Source organism: Pithys albifrons, chromosome 14 (genome assembly GCF_047495875.1).
Source record: "Pithys albifrons albifrons isolate INPA30051 chromosome 14, PitAlb_v1, whole genome shotgun sequence".
Lineage (NCBI taxonomy): Eukaryota > Metazoa > Chordata > Aves > Passeriformes > Thamnophilidae > Pithys > Pithys albifrons.
Window position 1 is genome coordinate 19,740,856 of NC_092471.1, and position 13,512 is coordinate 19,754,367.

Below are 13,512 nucleotides of genomic sequence, written 5' to 3' on the forward strand. Positions count from 1 at the left end.
CCCACAGCTCCGCAAGGCCTACGCAGCCCCACACAGCCCCTACAGCCCCGCAGAGACCCCACAGTCCGCACGGCTCCCACTGCCCCGCACAGCCCCCAAAAGCCCCCACGGCCCCACACATCTCTCAGAAGCCCCCACAGCCCCGCACAGCCCCCAGGAGCCCGCACGGACCCTACAGGCCCACACAGCCCCTATGGCCCCACACAGGTCTCACAGCCCCACACGGCCCTGCGGGCGCGGCCGCTCCGTGCGGGACGTGACCGGGCCCGACGCCGTAGCCACGCCCCGTGGGCGGGGTCGGTTGCTGACGGACAGGCGGATCCACCAATCCCGACGCGAAACGGGCGGTGCGGACCAATCGGTGTTGGGCGGGGCGGGGCGAGGCGGGTGCGCGGCGGCGGCGCGGGCGGCGCTGCGGCAGAACGCGAAGGGAGCGGAGCGGAGCGGGTCGGGAGGAGCGGATCGGGTCTGCAGCAATCATGTCTCTCTCCAACAAGCTCACCCTGGACAAGGTGGATGTGAAGGGCAAGCGAGTCGTCATGAGGTGAGGCGTTGCGAGGGGAACGTGCCGCTCCTGAGGGCCGCCCTCCCGTATGCTGCGCGCTGGGGCAGGGAGGGCGTCCCCGGGCAGCACCGCCGTGCGGGGAGATCTGTGGGGTTTGGGTGGGTTTTTGTCCCTCGTCGCCTGTTGCAGAGGCTCCTCCGCTCAGGGTGTGTGTCCCGGCCCGGCTGTGCCGCCCTGGGCCGCTCTGCCTCACGTGTGTCAGCCACAGGCTGCCTGAGGGCGCATCCGGCCGCACCGCCGTGCTATAACTACCCCCAAAAAAGCTTATTTCCCAGCTTTTTTCCTTACTCCAAATTCATAAAGCATTGCAATAAAAAAATGAAGCTATGGCTCCGTCCAACTACCCAAATACCGGCAATAATTCAGCTTTTTGCAGCACGATTCGTATCACTGAATCACCGAATGGCCTGGGTTGGAAGGGGCCTTAAAGCTCATCTCTTTCCACCTTCTGTGGCTTGCAAGGGACCTTAAAACTCACCTGGTGCTATCCCCTTGCCATGGGCAGGGACACCTTCCCCTGTCCCAGGCCTTGGACACTCCCAGGCTTGGGGCATCATCGCAGGTACTCAGCGCATCCTGCTCTAAAACCCTAAAATAGGAATTCATAGTTTATTTATAAAGCATCAAAGCCTGAAAGTCTAATGCTGGAATTGCTGCCAAATCCTGGTAGATAAAGGCACCAAGTTACATCGTGATCAATCCTGCTCGGAATACTCTTGTTATGGGATAGTTTGGTCAAGGTCACTGTGATGTGGCGACTTCGTATCTGTTAATTACTCTGTGAGTAGGCAGGGATAGCAAAAGTAAAACTTCTTTTTCCTGTAGTCTGTCAGGCAACTTTCTCTTTTTATCTTGTCTTTGTAACCTTATTTTGAAGTAGTTTCGTAGGAATTTGATTACCAGAAACCAGCCCCTGTAGGGAGTACTGAAGAAGCTCGCTCAGGATTTCCATGAGCTTCCTAAATCTGGTACAAAAAGAGATTTTTCTGTCTCTGTAACGATTTTTTTTCATCTGACTGTTTTTTTCCTTTTCTGAGTCATATTCCAGAGAGCAGCCGTGCCCTGGCAGAGGATGGGTTGGGTTTGCCCGCTTGAAATCTGAGATAATTAATGTCCAAATCTACCTTTGCAGTTCTGCGAGGGGCTACTCAAACCCAGCAGGTGATCTGCCAGGCTTTGTGTTTCCTGCCTGCATCTCGTCCCACTGAAACGAGTCACCACGTGCTCTCAGTAGTACTAAAATCGACACTTCTTTTTCTGTTAATCACCATTTTGGCACACTCACACCCCGCTGAGCTTCCGGCCCTACAGCCGGAGCTTCAGGAGGAGTTGGGAATGGGAGGAGATTTCAGGGAACTCAGATTTCAGTTGTCTGCGGTGGGGAAGAAGGCTGAGCTGGGTCTTTCCTTTGTAGTTCTGATGGCTCTGTAAAGCAAACTGTTCTTTTATTCTCGTTTAGGATAATGACACGATAATGGTGCCTTTCTTTGCCCTTTCTAGAATCAGCCCGCTGTGCTCTGGGGCTGCCAGTTCGATTCCTTTCTGCTCAGCTCCTCCTGTTTTGCTGGCAGCTTTTCTCCGCCTTGCCATTTGTTTCACGTGCTGAGTGGGCTGCAGGAGAATTGATTCATGCAACCTGCTGGGTTCTGCTCTGCCTCGGTGTCTGGAAGGATGAACCCTGAGCTGTAGCAGCACCCTGGCCTTCCTTGCCCAGAGAGAATTGATTCATGCAACCTGCTGGGTTCTGCTCTGCTTCGGTGTCTGGAAGGATGAACGCTGAGCTGTAGCAGCACCCTGGCCTTCCTTGCCCAGAGAGAATTCATTCATGCAACCTGCTGGGTTCTGCTCTGCTTCAGTGCATGGAAGGATGAACCCTGAGCTGTAGCAGCACCCTGGCCTTCCTTGCCCAGAGAGAATTCATTCATGCAACCTGCTGGGTTCTGCTCTGCTTCAGTGCATGGAAGAACGAGAGATGAGCTGTAGGAGCACCCTGGCCTTCCTTGCCCAGACAGGCTGTCACAGCCGTGGGTGTTCCCTCTGCAGCCCAGAGAGCAATTCCTGCCTCTGGTTATGCAACGCGGCTTCCTGCACATGGGCACAAGGGGTGCCAGTGAGAGATGGCTGGTGAGGCTCCTCCCTTCCATCCCTTCAGCGGGCACGGCTAAGGAAGTTACCCCTGACTAAGTCAGGTCTTCCGGGGAGAATGTGCTAAGCCACAGCACTCAGCTGCAGGGAGATTAGACCTGCAGACAACAGAAATGAAAGCTTCCTTCATCTACCTGCTTGCCAGAGTAGTCCAAACAAGTTTGTTGGGTTTTGTTTTTTTTTTAATAATAGAATCGTAGAATGGATTGGGTTGGAAAAGCCCTCCCAGATCAAATCCAACCCTTGGTCCAACTCCAGTCCCTTTACCAGATCATGGCACTCAGTGCCACGGCCAAGCTCAGCTGAAAAACCTCCAGGGATGGGGAATCCACCCCCTCTCTGGGCAGCCCATTCCAATGCCTGAGCACTCTCTCTGCAAAGAATTTCTTTCTCATCTCCAACTTCAATTTCCCCTGGCAGAGCTTGAGCCCATCGTGCCCCCTTGTCCTATTGCTGAGTGCCTGGGAGAAGAGACCAACCCCCACCTGGCCAGAACTTCCCTTCAGGCAGTTCCAGACAGTGCTGAGGTCACCTCTGAGCCTCCTCTTCTCCAGGCTAAACATCCCCAGCTCCCTCAGCCTCTCCCCACAGGGCTTGTGCTCCAGTCCCTTCTCCAGCCTCGTTGTTCTTCTCTGGACCTTGTTAGGGAACACAAGGTCACTTGTCATTATTCCCTTCCCTTTCCCTTCCTTGGAAGCTCCTCACTGGGGATCAGATGGTGCTGTTTAAAAGTAAAAGGTTCAATCTCAGTTTCATTTCCTGCTCAGCATCACTGCTGCATGAGCATGAGGAGGTGTTGGTGGTCCAGCTTTACTGAGTCATTCCAGCAGTGTTTGTTTGTGTTCTGTCACCACAAGCCAAAATGGCTGATAACACACTGATTGCAAAAGGAAACTTGAGTGTGAGGCAGAGCTAAACATCTTACTCTAATTTGAGCATTGCTTTTCCAGCCAGCACCTTTACTGGCAGGTTCCCTCACTCATAGTTAAATAAAATTGTTGAATATTTACTTTTTTTCTTTTTAGGGTTGACTTCAATGTTCCAATGAAGGATCACAAAATAACCAACAATCAGAGGTGAGCCATAATTTTCATCCCAAATGGAGGCCCCAAAGTCTTGTTTGCTCTCTGACTTCAGCCCAGTGCCTGGAACATCACTGTGATTAGGCTGCCATTGCCCATACCAGAATATTAAAATGTATCAAAGCAAGTCCAACAATTGCTAATTAAACCTCTGCAATTATTGGCAAACTGCACTAACTTGTTAACTTATGTTAGAGTAATTGTTGCAGTGCAGCACACAAAGACTTGGGGTTTAGACACAGTGACCCCAGATGTCTTGCCCTGCTGCTCTGCCACTCACAGGCAGGTGCCAGTTTTGTTCACACAATGTGCTCAGTGCCCAACGTTCTTATCATGACTCTGTTGGTGCAGAATCACAGACTGACCCAGGGAGCCTGGTAATGTTCAGGCCTGTCCTGGCATTTCTTATGATAGCTGAGCAATCAGCAGAATTCAGATGACAAAATCCATTTTACTTCTGTGTCCTCCATCACTTGGGAGATCACAGTGAAACAAATGAGAACAGGCTGGGATGGAGAATTTTGCTGATGCTTTCTCAAGGAATTATTCTGCTCAGCTCCTGTGCTCTGTTTCTTTTATCATTTTTGAGGGACAGCTCCCAGGGCTCCTGTGTAAGTAATTCTATTCTGCTTGCCTGGTAAACTAATTGAATCATTTGTACCTTGTTCTTCTGTGCCATTTCAGAATCAAGGCAGCTGTTCCCACCATCAAGCACTGCCTGGACCACGGAGCCAAGTCAGTGGTTCTCATGAGCCACCTGGGGCGCCCCGATGGTGTTCCCATGCCCGAAAAGTTCTCCTTGGCCCCAGTAGCTGTGGAGCTTAAGGCCCTCTTGGGCAGGTAAAGTGCAAGAGCAGTCTGGTGTGCACCAGGCCCTCCCTGTCAGTGCTCCTGGTGCTTTCCTGTCCAACAGGAAGAATCACCAGTGAAGTGACAGTGCCTGTCTGGTGTTTGCAGGGAGGTCTCGTTCCTGAAGGACTGTGTTGGCTCTGAGGTGGAGAAGGCCTGTGCTAATCCTGCTGCTGGCTCTGTCATCCTGCTGGAGAACCTCAGATTCCATGTAGAGGAAGAAGGGAAAGGGAAGGATGCTTCAGGGAACAAGGTAAACCTTCAAGTGTGGCTTTCCTGTGTGCCTGCTCTGCTCTTACCACCTCCTTTGCTGCAGTTTGGCACGGAGCCTGCAGCCTGTCCAAAACACTGATGATGAATTTCCTCTCAGAAGAATGTCAGACATCTTTTGTTCAGCATGTCCCACTGCTGTGCAAAGGTTTCAGTGGAATGCATTGAATTTCCAAGATGAAACAGCTCAAGTGAAAAGGTAGAGGTGACTGTTCACAGTGGTTTATCCTGTAAGGAAAGGAGAAAGGAACAAAATCAGGCTGTGCAGGAAACTGCTTGCTGCTTGTTAGACTTTATTTTTGGATGTCTAAAATGAAAACCAAGGTCTGATGGAGATATGTTGCCCCTAAGCCTGTAAGGATGATACATCTTTCTTGGTTCTGTAGCTAATATTTTAATATAATATTTAAACATTCCGCAGCACAGACATTGGCAAGCCCCTCTCTAGGCCTGTCTGCTCTTAGGAGCAGTCATCTTGCACCAGGCTGCCTTGCACCTCTGACATTTCCTTGAAGGTCAGCAAGGGTTCTTTCTGCAGACAGCTGCTTTTCTTAGCAGTGGTGACCCCGTTGGCTTTACACAGGCCTTGGCTCTGTTCAGATCCAGTGTGTGGAGGGAATGTGACAGGGAGTGGTGCCCTTTATGGGCTGGCACAGAACTCCTGAACATTGGGAAAACAGCTCAGAGTTAGTGAGTCTGTGCAGATGGCAAGGAGAAATTGAGCAAGTCTGGAATTATTCTCTGACAGAACTGTGTGCCACTGCAAGCCAGTCTGTGGCAGGGAGGAGAGTGGGGCCAGAATTCAGTTTTCTTGGGAAGCAGGCCCTTGGTTTTGTGCATTTCTATAACTCCCAGATTATTCAGCTGGGGGTGTGCACACAGAAGCACACACTGCACTGAACACAAGCCATTGACAGACCTGCTTCTTGTCCTGCCAGAGGTCACAGTCAGGGCTGGGAACAGTGATGCAGTGCAGGACTGCAGGTTACTGACTGCTGCTTAAACTGTGGCTTTCCAAAGCAAATGGAGTGGTGGTGGTTCCTTCATCAGAGCCTGTTGTGTTCTGCTCACAGATAGTACTGGGTTTAACTGGAGCACTTGGTCTCTGCATAAAGCCAGGCAGTTTACTGAGCCAGGGGTCAGTGGTTGGAATTGTTGTAGAATCTGTGTAGTTCCCTTGGCTCGTCTCCTGCCCAGGCTCTGCTGCAAAGGGCACCCAGAGGTGTTCTGAGCCCACCTGCCAACACTGCAGTGCCTTCCTGCCATCGTTCCCCTGGTGTCACACCTGGGCTGGCAGGGCCCCCACGTGGCATGGAGAGCTGATCAGAGCAGAAGAGCACTTGGGGAGGTGATGGCCTGACTGCCAGTCTGGGCAAGAGCCAGTCCCCCAAGAGCAAGTGGCTGAAACTACATCTGAGCAGTCTCTTGCTGTCCAAGTGAACTCTGCTGTCTCTTTGTGGTGGGAAGGGAAACTGAACTACATGAACCATTTCATAAGGATTTGGTGTAGGATGCTTGGGGGATGGAGAAAGAGTGTTTTAACAGAAATCTATCTGTTGTTTTCCACTACACACTGTGCTTATCTCTGGCTTTCCAGAGCTGGCTGCTTTCACTGTGGCATGGTGTAGTGTACAGGCTATTAATCAGACTGTTTATCAGTTAATCCTCAGTGCAGTTGCTAAATCAGTCCTTCAGGAGCTCATCCTTTTGCCTGTAGCACTTGGAGATCATGCTTTCTTTGTTCAGTGATCAAGCAAGACTCTGTTGAGTCTGATCTCAGCATTGCCTTGTCTTTGCACACCCTTGCTGTGTTCCCTGTGTTCACCACACAAAACTGGAAATGAGTTGGAGAAAGACTCTGGAAGGTTGGTAGTGCTGCAGTTCAATCCTGCTCTGTGGATGAAATGGAAACTTGAAGGGGGAGCAGTCCTGTAATAGTAATCTCAAGGAGTTAAATGTGGAGTTCAAAGCATTTAAACCTTTTTGGAACTCCTGGACTGGGAAGGAGGGTGTGAAATACAGTGACCCACCAGGTGAACTGATGAGCTCCTCCCATTGGCCCTTCTTTGCTTTGGGTTTATGAGACAATTTGCTGACTTTGACATTAGACTCCGAATCAACTCCTAAATGTACAAACTTTTCCTTTTTTCTCTTTTTAGATCAAGGCTGATGCTGCAAAAGTGGAGGCTTTCAGAGCCTCTCTGTCCAAACTGGGAGATGTCTATGTCAATGATGCTTTTGGAACTGCCCACCGAGCTCACAGGTGTGTACCCATTTCCTGTCACAGGCACAGCTGCAGAGCCGTGTCTGCCATGGAAGCACAGGCAGCTCTGCCTACAAGGAGTTTTAACTTCCTTTTGGGCTGTGTTTGTTCCTGAGTAATGGATTTACTGGCAGTAGTTGTCACAGTGTGTGCTCTTTCAAGTTTGCCCCTGGGAACAGGAGACAGCTGAAACAAGAGCTTAAGACTTGTAGTGGTTTTTTAGACTTTGAAGATATAAAAATTACTTACTTAGGGCTTGTGTCAATTGCCCTGCAATTGCAACAGACATCTTTTCCAAAAGATTGATTGCTCCTAAGTGATGATTCTCCTGGAATGTGTTGAGATATGTGTGCTTGCAAACTGTAGGGGTCTTGGAAGAAGAAATCTCTGCTCTTGCTATGCTTAGTTGTCCCTCAGTGTTTTGGATCACTGGTTAAGCCTATGAATGTCTTGCATATCAATATTTCTGTGCAAAACCAATCTCAGAAAATAAGCAGGTACAGTTATCTTGCCAAACTAGGAAAACAAAGCCCCTGTGTGTGTTTTCATGCATCTGTTGTCATTGCTGCAGCTGACTGAAGGACTGGCTTTGTCATACTGTGAGACATGGAGTTGTTTGCACCTGTACTGATAGAAAATCTTCCCTTTTCTCACTCTTCACTTTGGTTCTGCAGCTCCATGGTAGGTGTCAATTTGCCTCAGAAGGCTGCTGGCTTCCTGATGAAGAAAGAACTGGATTATTTTGCCAAGGCTCTGGAGAGTCCAGAGAGACCCTTCTTGGCAATCCTTGGAGGGTAAGACTCAAGAACATGGTGACTATTTGTCTAAGTCCTCTGTAAGAAATTAAAAGTTGTTTTGTCTCAATTCAAACAAATGTTTTCTTTTCAAGTGTATCTGCAGTTCAGATTTGTAGCTGAGACCTGAGATCTCTCTAAAATAAGCCTTAGAGAGGAGCTGCCTGGCCATTTCTGCTCCTGGGATGACACAGCCAGAGTCTGTTCAGCATCTCCTGAGCTCCTGCACTCCCCAGAGCAAGCCAGTCCATGGCAGGGTGTGCAGATGGACTGGGGGAGCAGTTAGAGCCACGTGATGGCCCTGAGACACTGTCAGTGACCTTTCCTCCCTGGTTCAGGGTACAGCCTGCAGGCTCAGCACTCTGTAAACTGACACCCCTGTCCTTATGCAACAGTGCCCTCCTGTAGCTGGGTGGGCCCTCTCTGCCCTGGCAGCTGCTGTGCAAGGGGACACGAAGGTGCAGCCCAAGTGACTGATTGTGTGCAGAACTGTGTCCCCACTGTGGCCACTTCTCATCACGTGTGCCCCCAGTCTGGGGGCAGCTCTGTGGGGTGTGTTTCATCAGGTCAGTTAACTCTGCTGGACAGTCAGGGGAAATCAGGTTCTAAAGTGCCAAGTGAGGTTTATATTTAAATAGAAAAAAATGGAGGATTGAATAACACTCTGTTAAGTTGATGTGGAATGCTGGCCTGCTGACTTGCCAGATTCCCTTTCTGCCCATTCCCAACAACTCCTCTGTTGGTTCATTCTCTAAGAACAGCCTTGAAATGGCACAATCACAATATTGGCATTACCAAATAGCAAGTTGATTAATTCAGCTTTGATCCAAGAAGTCCTTATGAGACTTCATGCTGTCTTAGCTAAAGATTACTAAAGTTTTGTCTGAGGAGTTTGGGGCAGTGGCTACATTAGTCCTTCTTTTTCCTTTTCTCTCTTTCCAGAGCCAAAGTTCAAGATAAGATCCAGCTAATCAATAACATGCTGGATAAGGTCAATGAGATGATCATAGGTGGTGGAATGGCATTCACCTTCCTCAAAGTGCTCAACAACATGGAGGTAAGAAGACAGCAATTCTATTTCTGCTCCTAGTAAAGAACATGGTCTGAATGCTGCTGTGCCTTCTGGTGTGAAGCACTGACTGTCTTGGCTCTCTGGAAGAGGAGGGAGCACTGGGAAGTTACTTGAGAGCCCCTTTGCAGAACTCAGCTTACTGCCCATGTCTTGCCAGATGCTTGAAGAAAATTGGCTTTCCAGAATTGCTGTCTGTGCAGTTTGGCTTGGCTGCTGCTCTTTTCTTCTGTAATAACCAGGAACTAAACCAACATCTCTCTCTTCCCAATTAATTTCTCTAGATTGGCAACTCTCTGTTTGATGAAGAAGGATCAAAAATTGTCAAGGACCTGATGGCCAAGGCAGAGAAGAATGGTGTGAAGATTACTCTGCCTGTTGACTTCATCACTGCTGACAAGTTTGATGAGCATGCACAGACTGGGGAAGCCACAGTGGCTTCAGGCATCCCTGCTGGCTGGATGGTAGGTGGGGATGGGCACAGGCAGCAGTGGGGTGGGCAGGACACCTAAAGGAGTGGAAAGAGTAATTGTCACCCATGGCAAACGTTTCAAGCTGCATGGAGTTGTTTGATTTAATGGAATTGAAGCCCTGTTGTTTGTCCTGAATTTCTAAGTCTAAAGTAGCTTTTGTGAGATTTGGATTAAAACAGCAAAACTCCTCTACAACTTTCAGATCTGATTGCAGTAGAAATCCCTTTATTTGGAATCCCTTTTATTTGGAATTTAAGTAGAGTTGGCAAAGGTTTCTAACTAAGGCTTCAAGCATCTGGCATTGGTATAAGATTGACTTATTGGCATTAGGAAGATAAATGCCACACCACACTCTGCCCCTTGCAGCAGCTGCTGGCAAACCTGTCAGTGCACACAGAGGAACCTGCTTTGGATCCAGGGCAAGGGGAAGCCTCTGGGGGTCCCACTGGGCATGGGTGATGTGAGGGGAGGGTCAGCAGTGACTGGATCTGTGGCTTCTCTCCCTTGCCTTAGGGCCTGGACTGTGGCCCTGAAAGTGTGAAGAAGTTTGTTGAAGTTGTGGGAAGGGCCAAGCAAATCGTGTGGAATGGTCCAGTTGGGGTCTTTGAGTGGGACAAGTTTGCCAAAGGAACCAAAGCCCTGATGGACAAAGTTGTAGAAGTAACTGGAAAAGGCTGCATCACCATTATTGGTAAGTAGTCCTGTTTGTTCTTGTCTTTCTAAATGCACCAAAGTAGCTTCTGCTTGCCAGCATCTACTAAAATTGTCAGTTTTTTCCCTTCACTCCTGTTTTCAGCTGTCCTTCAGCTTTGAGAAGGGGCTTTAAAAATTTAAAAAATGCAGAGTGTTTGGGGGCAGGACCAGCTTGTAGCAAGGCTGTGTAGGCCTTCAGGTGAATAAAATCTGAGGGTTTTCTGTCTCATCGATTCTGTTTGTGCTGCAGGTGGTGGAGATACAGCTACTTGCTGTGCCAAGTGGAACACTGAGGATAAAGTCAGCCATGTCAGCACAGGAGGTGGTGCCAGCCTGGAGCTGCTAGAGGGTAACTGCTCTTTTATCTTCACTTGTTGGAGTAAATCTAAATTTCTGGGTGCTGTACTATGTGTTGGTAGTCAAGAAAGCACAACAATAGAGTGAGTGTCTTCTCTGTCCCACCATGTGGAGACTGGACATAGTTTTGGAGCAATGAGCTCCTCTTGCTGCTCTTCTGTAGCCCTCATAGAGCACAGAAAATGGAGTATTCCTGCAAACAGCCCAGTCTGCCTCTCCCAAAAACCCAAAAATGTTGGAATAGAAAACAAAGCCAAGAGTTTGTAGGTGAGCCCCCAGGACATGCTTCCCAGCCTGTTACAATGCCCGGCCCGGGTTCTGTGAAGGAAATCTCATCAGAATAGTCTGGAATTCTTCAGAGGTCTTTCCAGCACATTGGAATTTCCTGGATTTGGGGAGCCCTCTAGTGCTCACTGACAACCCTACACGAGGGTACTTGGAATTCAGAATGGGGAGGATCGAGCCAGTCTTCTAACCAGTTACATTGTAGTCTAAACGAGTGTTCATTTCCTCTGGCAATTAGCTGTTTCCCAATGTGTGTAAATTATCTAATGCTGTCAGCTTCTCTGGAGAGGAGAGACGGCCTTGCAGCTGCTGTTTCCAGCAGTTAGATGGGAGCCAGAGCTTTTGTTCCTGTTGCCTGGGGAGTGATGGGAAGGGGAAGGAATGCGGATGGCTCGAAGAAAACACTGTGCATTCAAAAGGACAAACTTGGCTAAGTTTTGGCCCAAAATGTGGGTTTGTGTGTGATCTTTTAAATGTAACGGAAGTCTGGCTAATTAGAAAAGCTTCTGAAGATGAAAAAGGTGGAAAAAAAAGTCCCATAAACCCAGCACACCAGTGGGTTGTGAACGGTGTTAGAATTCAGTCCTGCTGCACAGCTTGAGCCTTAGAAGGTCAGTTTTCTGAAAGACACCAGAGTGGTGTCTCTTCATAATTAAAAATCTAAAAGTGCTTTAGAAAACATTGCACTTGAATAATCACAGACTCATAGAATCGATTGGGTTGGAAAAGACCTCCAAGATCATCAAGTCCAACCCTTGGGCCAACTCCAGTCCCTTTACCAGATCATGGCACTCAGTGCCACGGCCAAGCTCAGCTGAAAAACCTCCAGGGATGGGGAATCCACCCCCTCTCTGGGCAGCCCATTCCAATGCCTGAGCACTCTCTCTGTAAAAAATTTTTTTCTGATGTCCAGCTTCAATTTCCCCTGGCAGAGCTTGAGCCCATCGTGCCCCCTTGTCCTATTGCTGAGTGCCTGGGAGAAGAGACCAACCCCCACCTGGCCAGAACTTCCCTTCAGGGAGTTGCAGACAGTGCTGAGGTCACCTCTGAGCCTCCTCTTCTCCAGCCTGAACACCCCCAGCTCCCTCAGCCTCTCCCCATAGCACTTGTGCTCCAGTCCCTTCTCCAGCCTCGTTGCTCTTCTCTGTTGGGTTGGAAGAGACCTCTGAGATCTCCAAGTCCAACTCTTGATCCAACCCCACTGTGATCACCAGCCCAGGGCACTCTGTGCCCTGGGCTGGTGATCACAGTGGGGTTGGATCAAGACATGGTGGATTCTCTGTCCCTGGAGGTGTTTCAGAGGACACTCAGTGCCACATCCAGTCCCTTCTCCAGCCTCGTTGCTCTTCTCTGGCCCCACTCCAGCCCTTCAATCTCTTTCCTGACCCGAGGGGCCCAGAACTGAACACAACACTCCAGGTGTGGCCTTCATACTCAAAGATGAGCATATTGTTTCTGTCAGCTGGATTGAAGCATCTTGACCTGGGTGTTTTAGTCCCAGTAAAAGACTAAAGACTCTTAGGAGGCTTTTTCTACTAATTGTTAAAATTTGCACCACTCACTCCAAAATTCTATTTACATGCCACTAGGGACTGAAGAAGGCATGCAGCAACTCCCTAAATCCAACCAAAATTGTGTTTGCCATCAGATTTAGTGGGAAAAGGTGTTGGGTGTTTGGATGTGACTGTGGCAGAGGCTTGCACAGGAATGTCCCCTTGATGGAGCACCGGTGGCTGGGGTCCCTCAGGACTCTCTGGGGCCTTGAGGGGCTGCACGAGGACTTGCTGTGTGGAGCAGTGTCCATGTCACCACAGTGGTCCTCAGGAGTGTTTGTGGAGCCAAACTCTTCCAGTTTCAGCCTATGATTTCTGATTTACCTTTTTTTTTTAATGTGTTTCTTTAATGTACAAACTGCACAGGAAAGCTGAATTGTTTGAGCAGAGGGGTTCTGACCTTTGTTCTGTTCTAACTGCTCGCAGGGAAGGTCCTTCCTGGTGTGGATGCCTTGAGCAATGTGTAGAGAGCAGAGCCCCACGTCCCATCCTGTGCACACCCCTGAGATCCAACACTTCAGCTTCTGTATTCCAGCTGTGAGAGGCACATCCCAGAATAAACGGGACAGGCGTGGAGGAGGCGGGAGCAGAGATTCCCCACGGCAGTTTACAGGGTGTGGGTTTGTCCACTGTTACCCCACTTGAATTAACGTAGTGAGTTGAAACTGTTGTTGTGAATTTAGAGTGTATATATTTATATTTTGCCTTTTCAAAGAGATTAATCCCTGGTAGACCTTTATCTCAGAACGGAGTGCACTGTTCAGCTTCCATCTTAGAGGCATTTTCATCACTTGACACAGTTCAGAAACAAGAGGGGACTCCAGTTTTTTGGAGGTTGGTTGTAATAGCTGCTGAATAAACATATTTAAAGTGCTCCCAGTCTGTATGTTGTCCTTATTTCTGATTTTATGATTAAAATTCCTTCTTCCTCGCATCAGGAATTTGAGCTAATTTTCCTGCTTGCACTACTTACATTTCTAAATCTTCTCTTTATGTTTGTCTGGTGGATCTCTAATCACCCAGTCATCATCAAAGGGAGCTTGGTTGGTACAGAAATAAATCATTACAGATGTGCTGTTGTATTAAAACTTCCATATCATCCAGTAATAAAGTA

General features: G+C 48.9%; 1 protein-coding gene across 1 annotated transcript; it reads left to right on the top strand.

Moving 5' to 3' along the window:
• Positions 1–409: 409 nt before the first annotated feature.
• Positions 410–13,272, top strand: PGK1 (phosphoglycerate kinase 1). Its single transcript, XM_071569434.1, has 11 exons — positions 410–544; positions 3,736–3,786; positions 4,477–4,632; positions 4,750–4,894; positions 7,071–7,174; positions 7,849–7,968; positions 8,911–9,025; positions 9,322–9,501; positions 10,024–10,201; positions 10,454–10,552; positions 12,825–13,272. Exons 1-11 carry the CDS (start codon positions 480–482, stop codon positions 12,863–12,865), a joined length of 1,254 nt encoding a protein of 417 aa, XP_071425535.1. The 5' UTR covers positions 410–479; the 3' UTR covers positions 12,866–13,272.
• Positions 13,273–13,512: the final 240 nt, after the last annotated feature.

Excerpts from the sequence above, each read along its gene's own strand:
- PGK1 (XM_071569434.1), top strand. The coding sequence starts at position 480 with ATGTCTCTCTCCAACAAGCTCACCCTGGACAAGGTGGATGTGAAGGGC. Across the intron at positions 545-3,735 it reads GGCAAGCGAGTCGTCATGAG|GGTTGACTTCAATGTTCCAA; the intron begins GTGAGGCGTTGC and ends TTTTCTTTTTAG. Across the intron at positions 7,175-7,848 it reads ACTGCCCACCGAGCTCACAG|CTCCATGGTAGGTGTCAATT; the intron begins GTGTGTACCCAT and ends TTGGTTCTGCAG.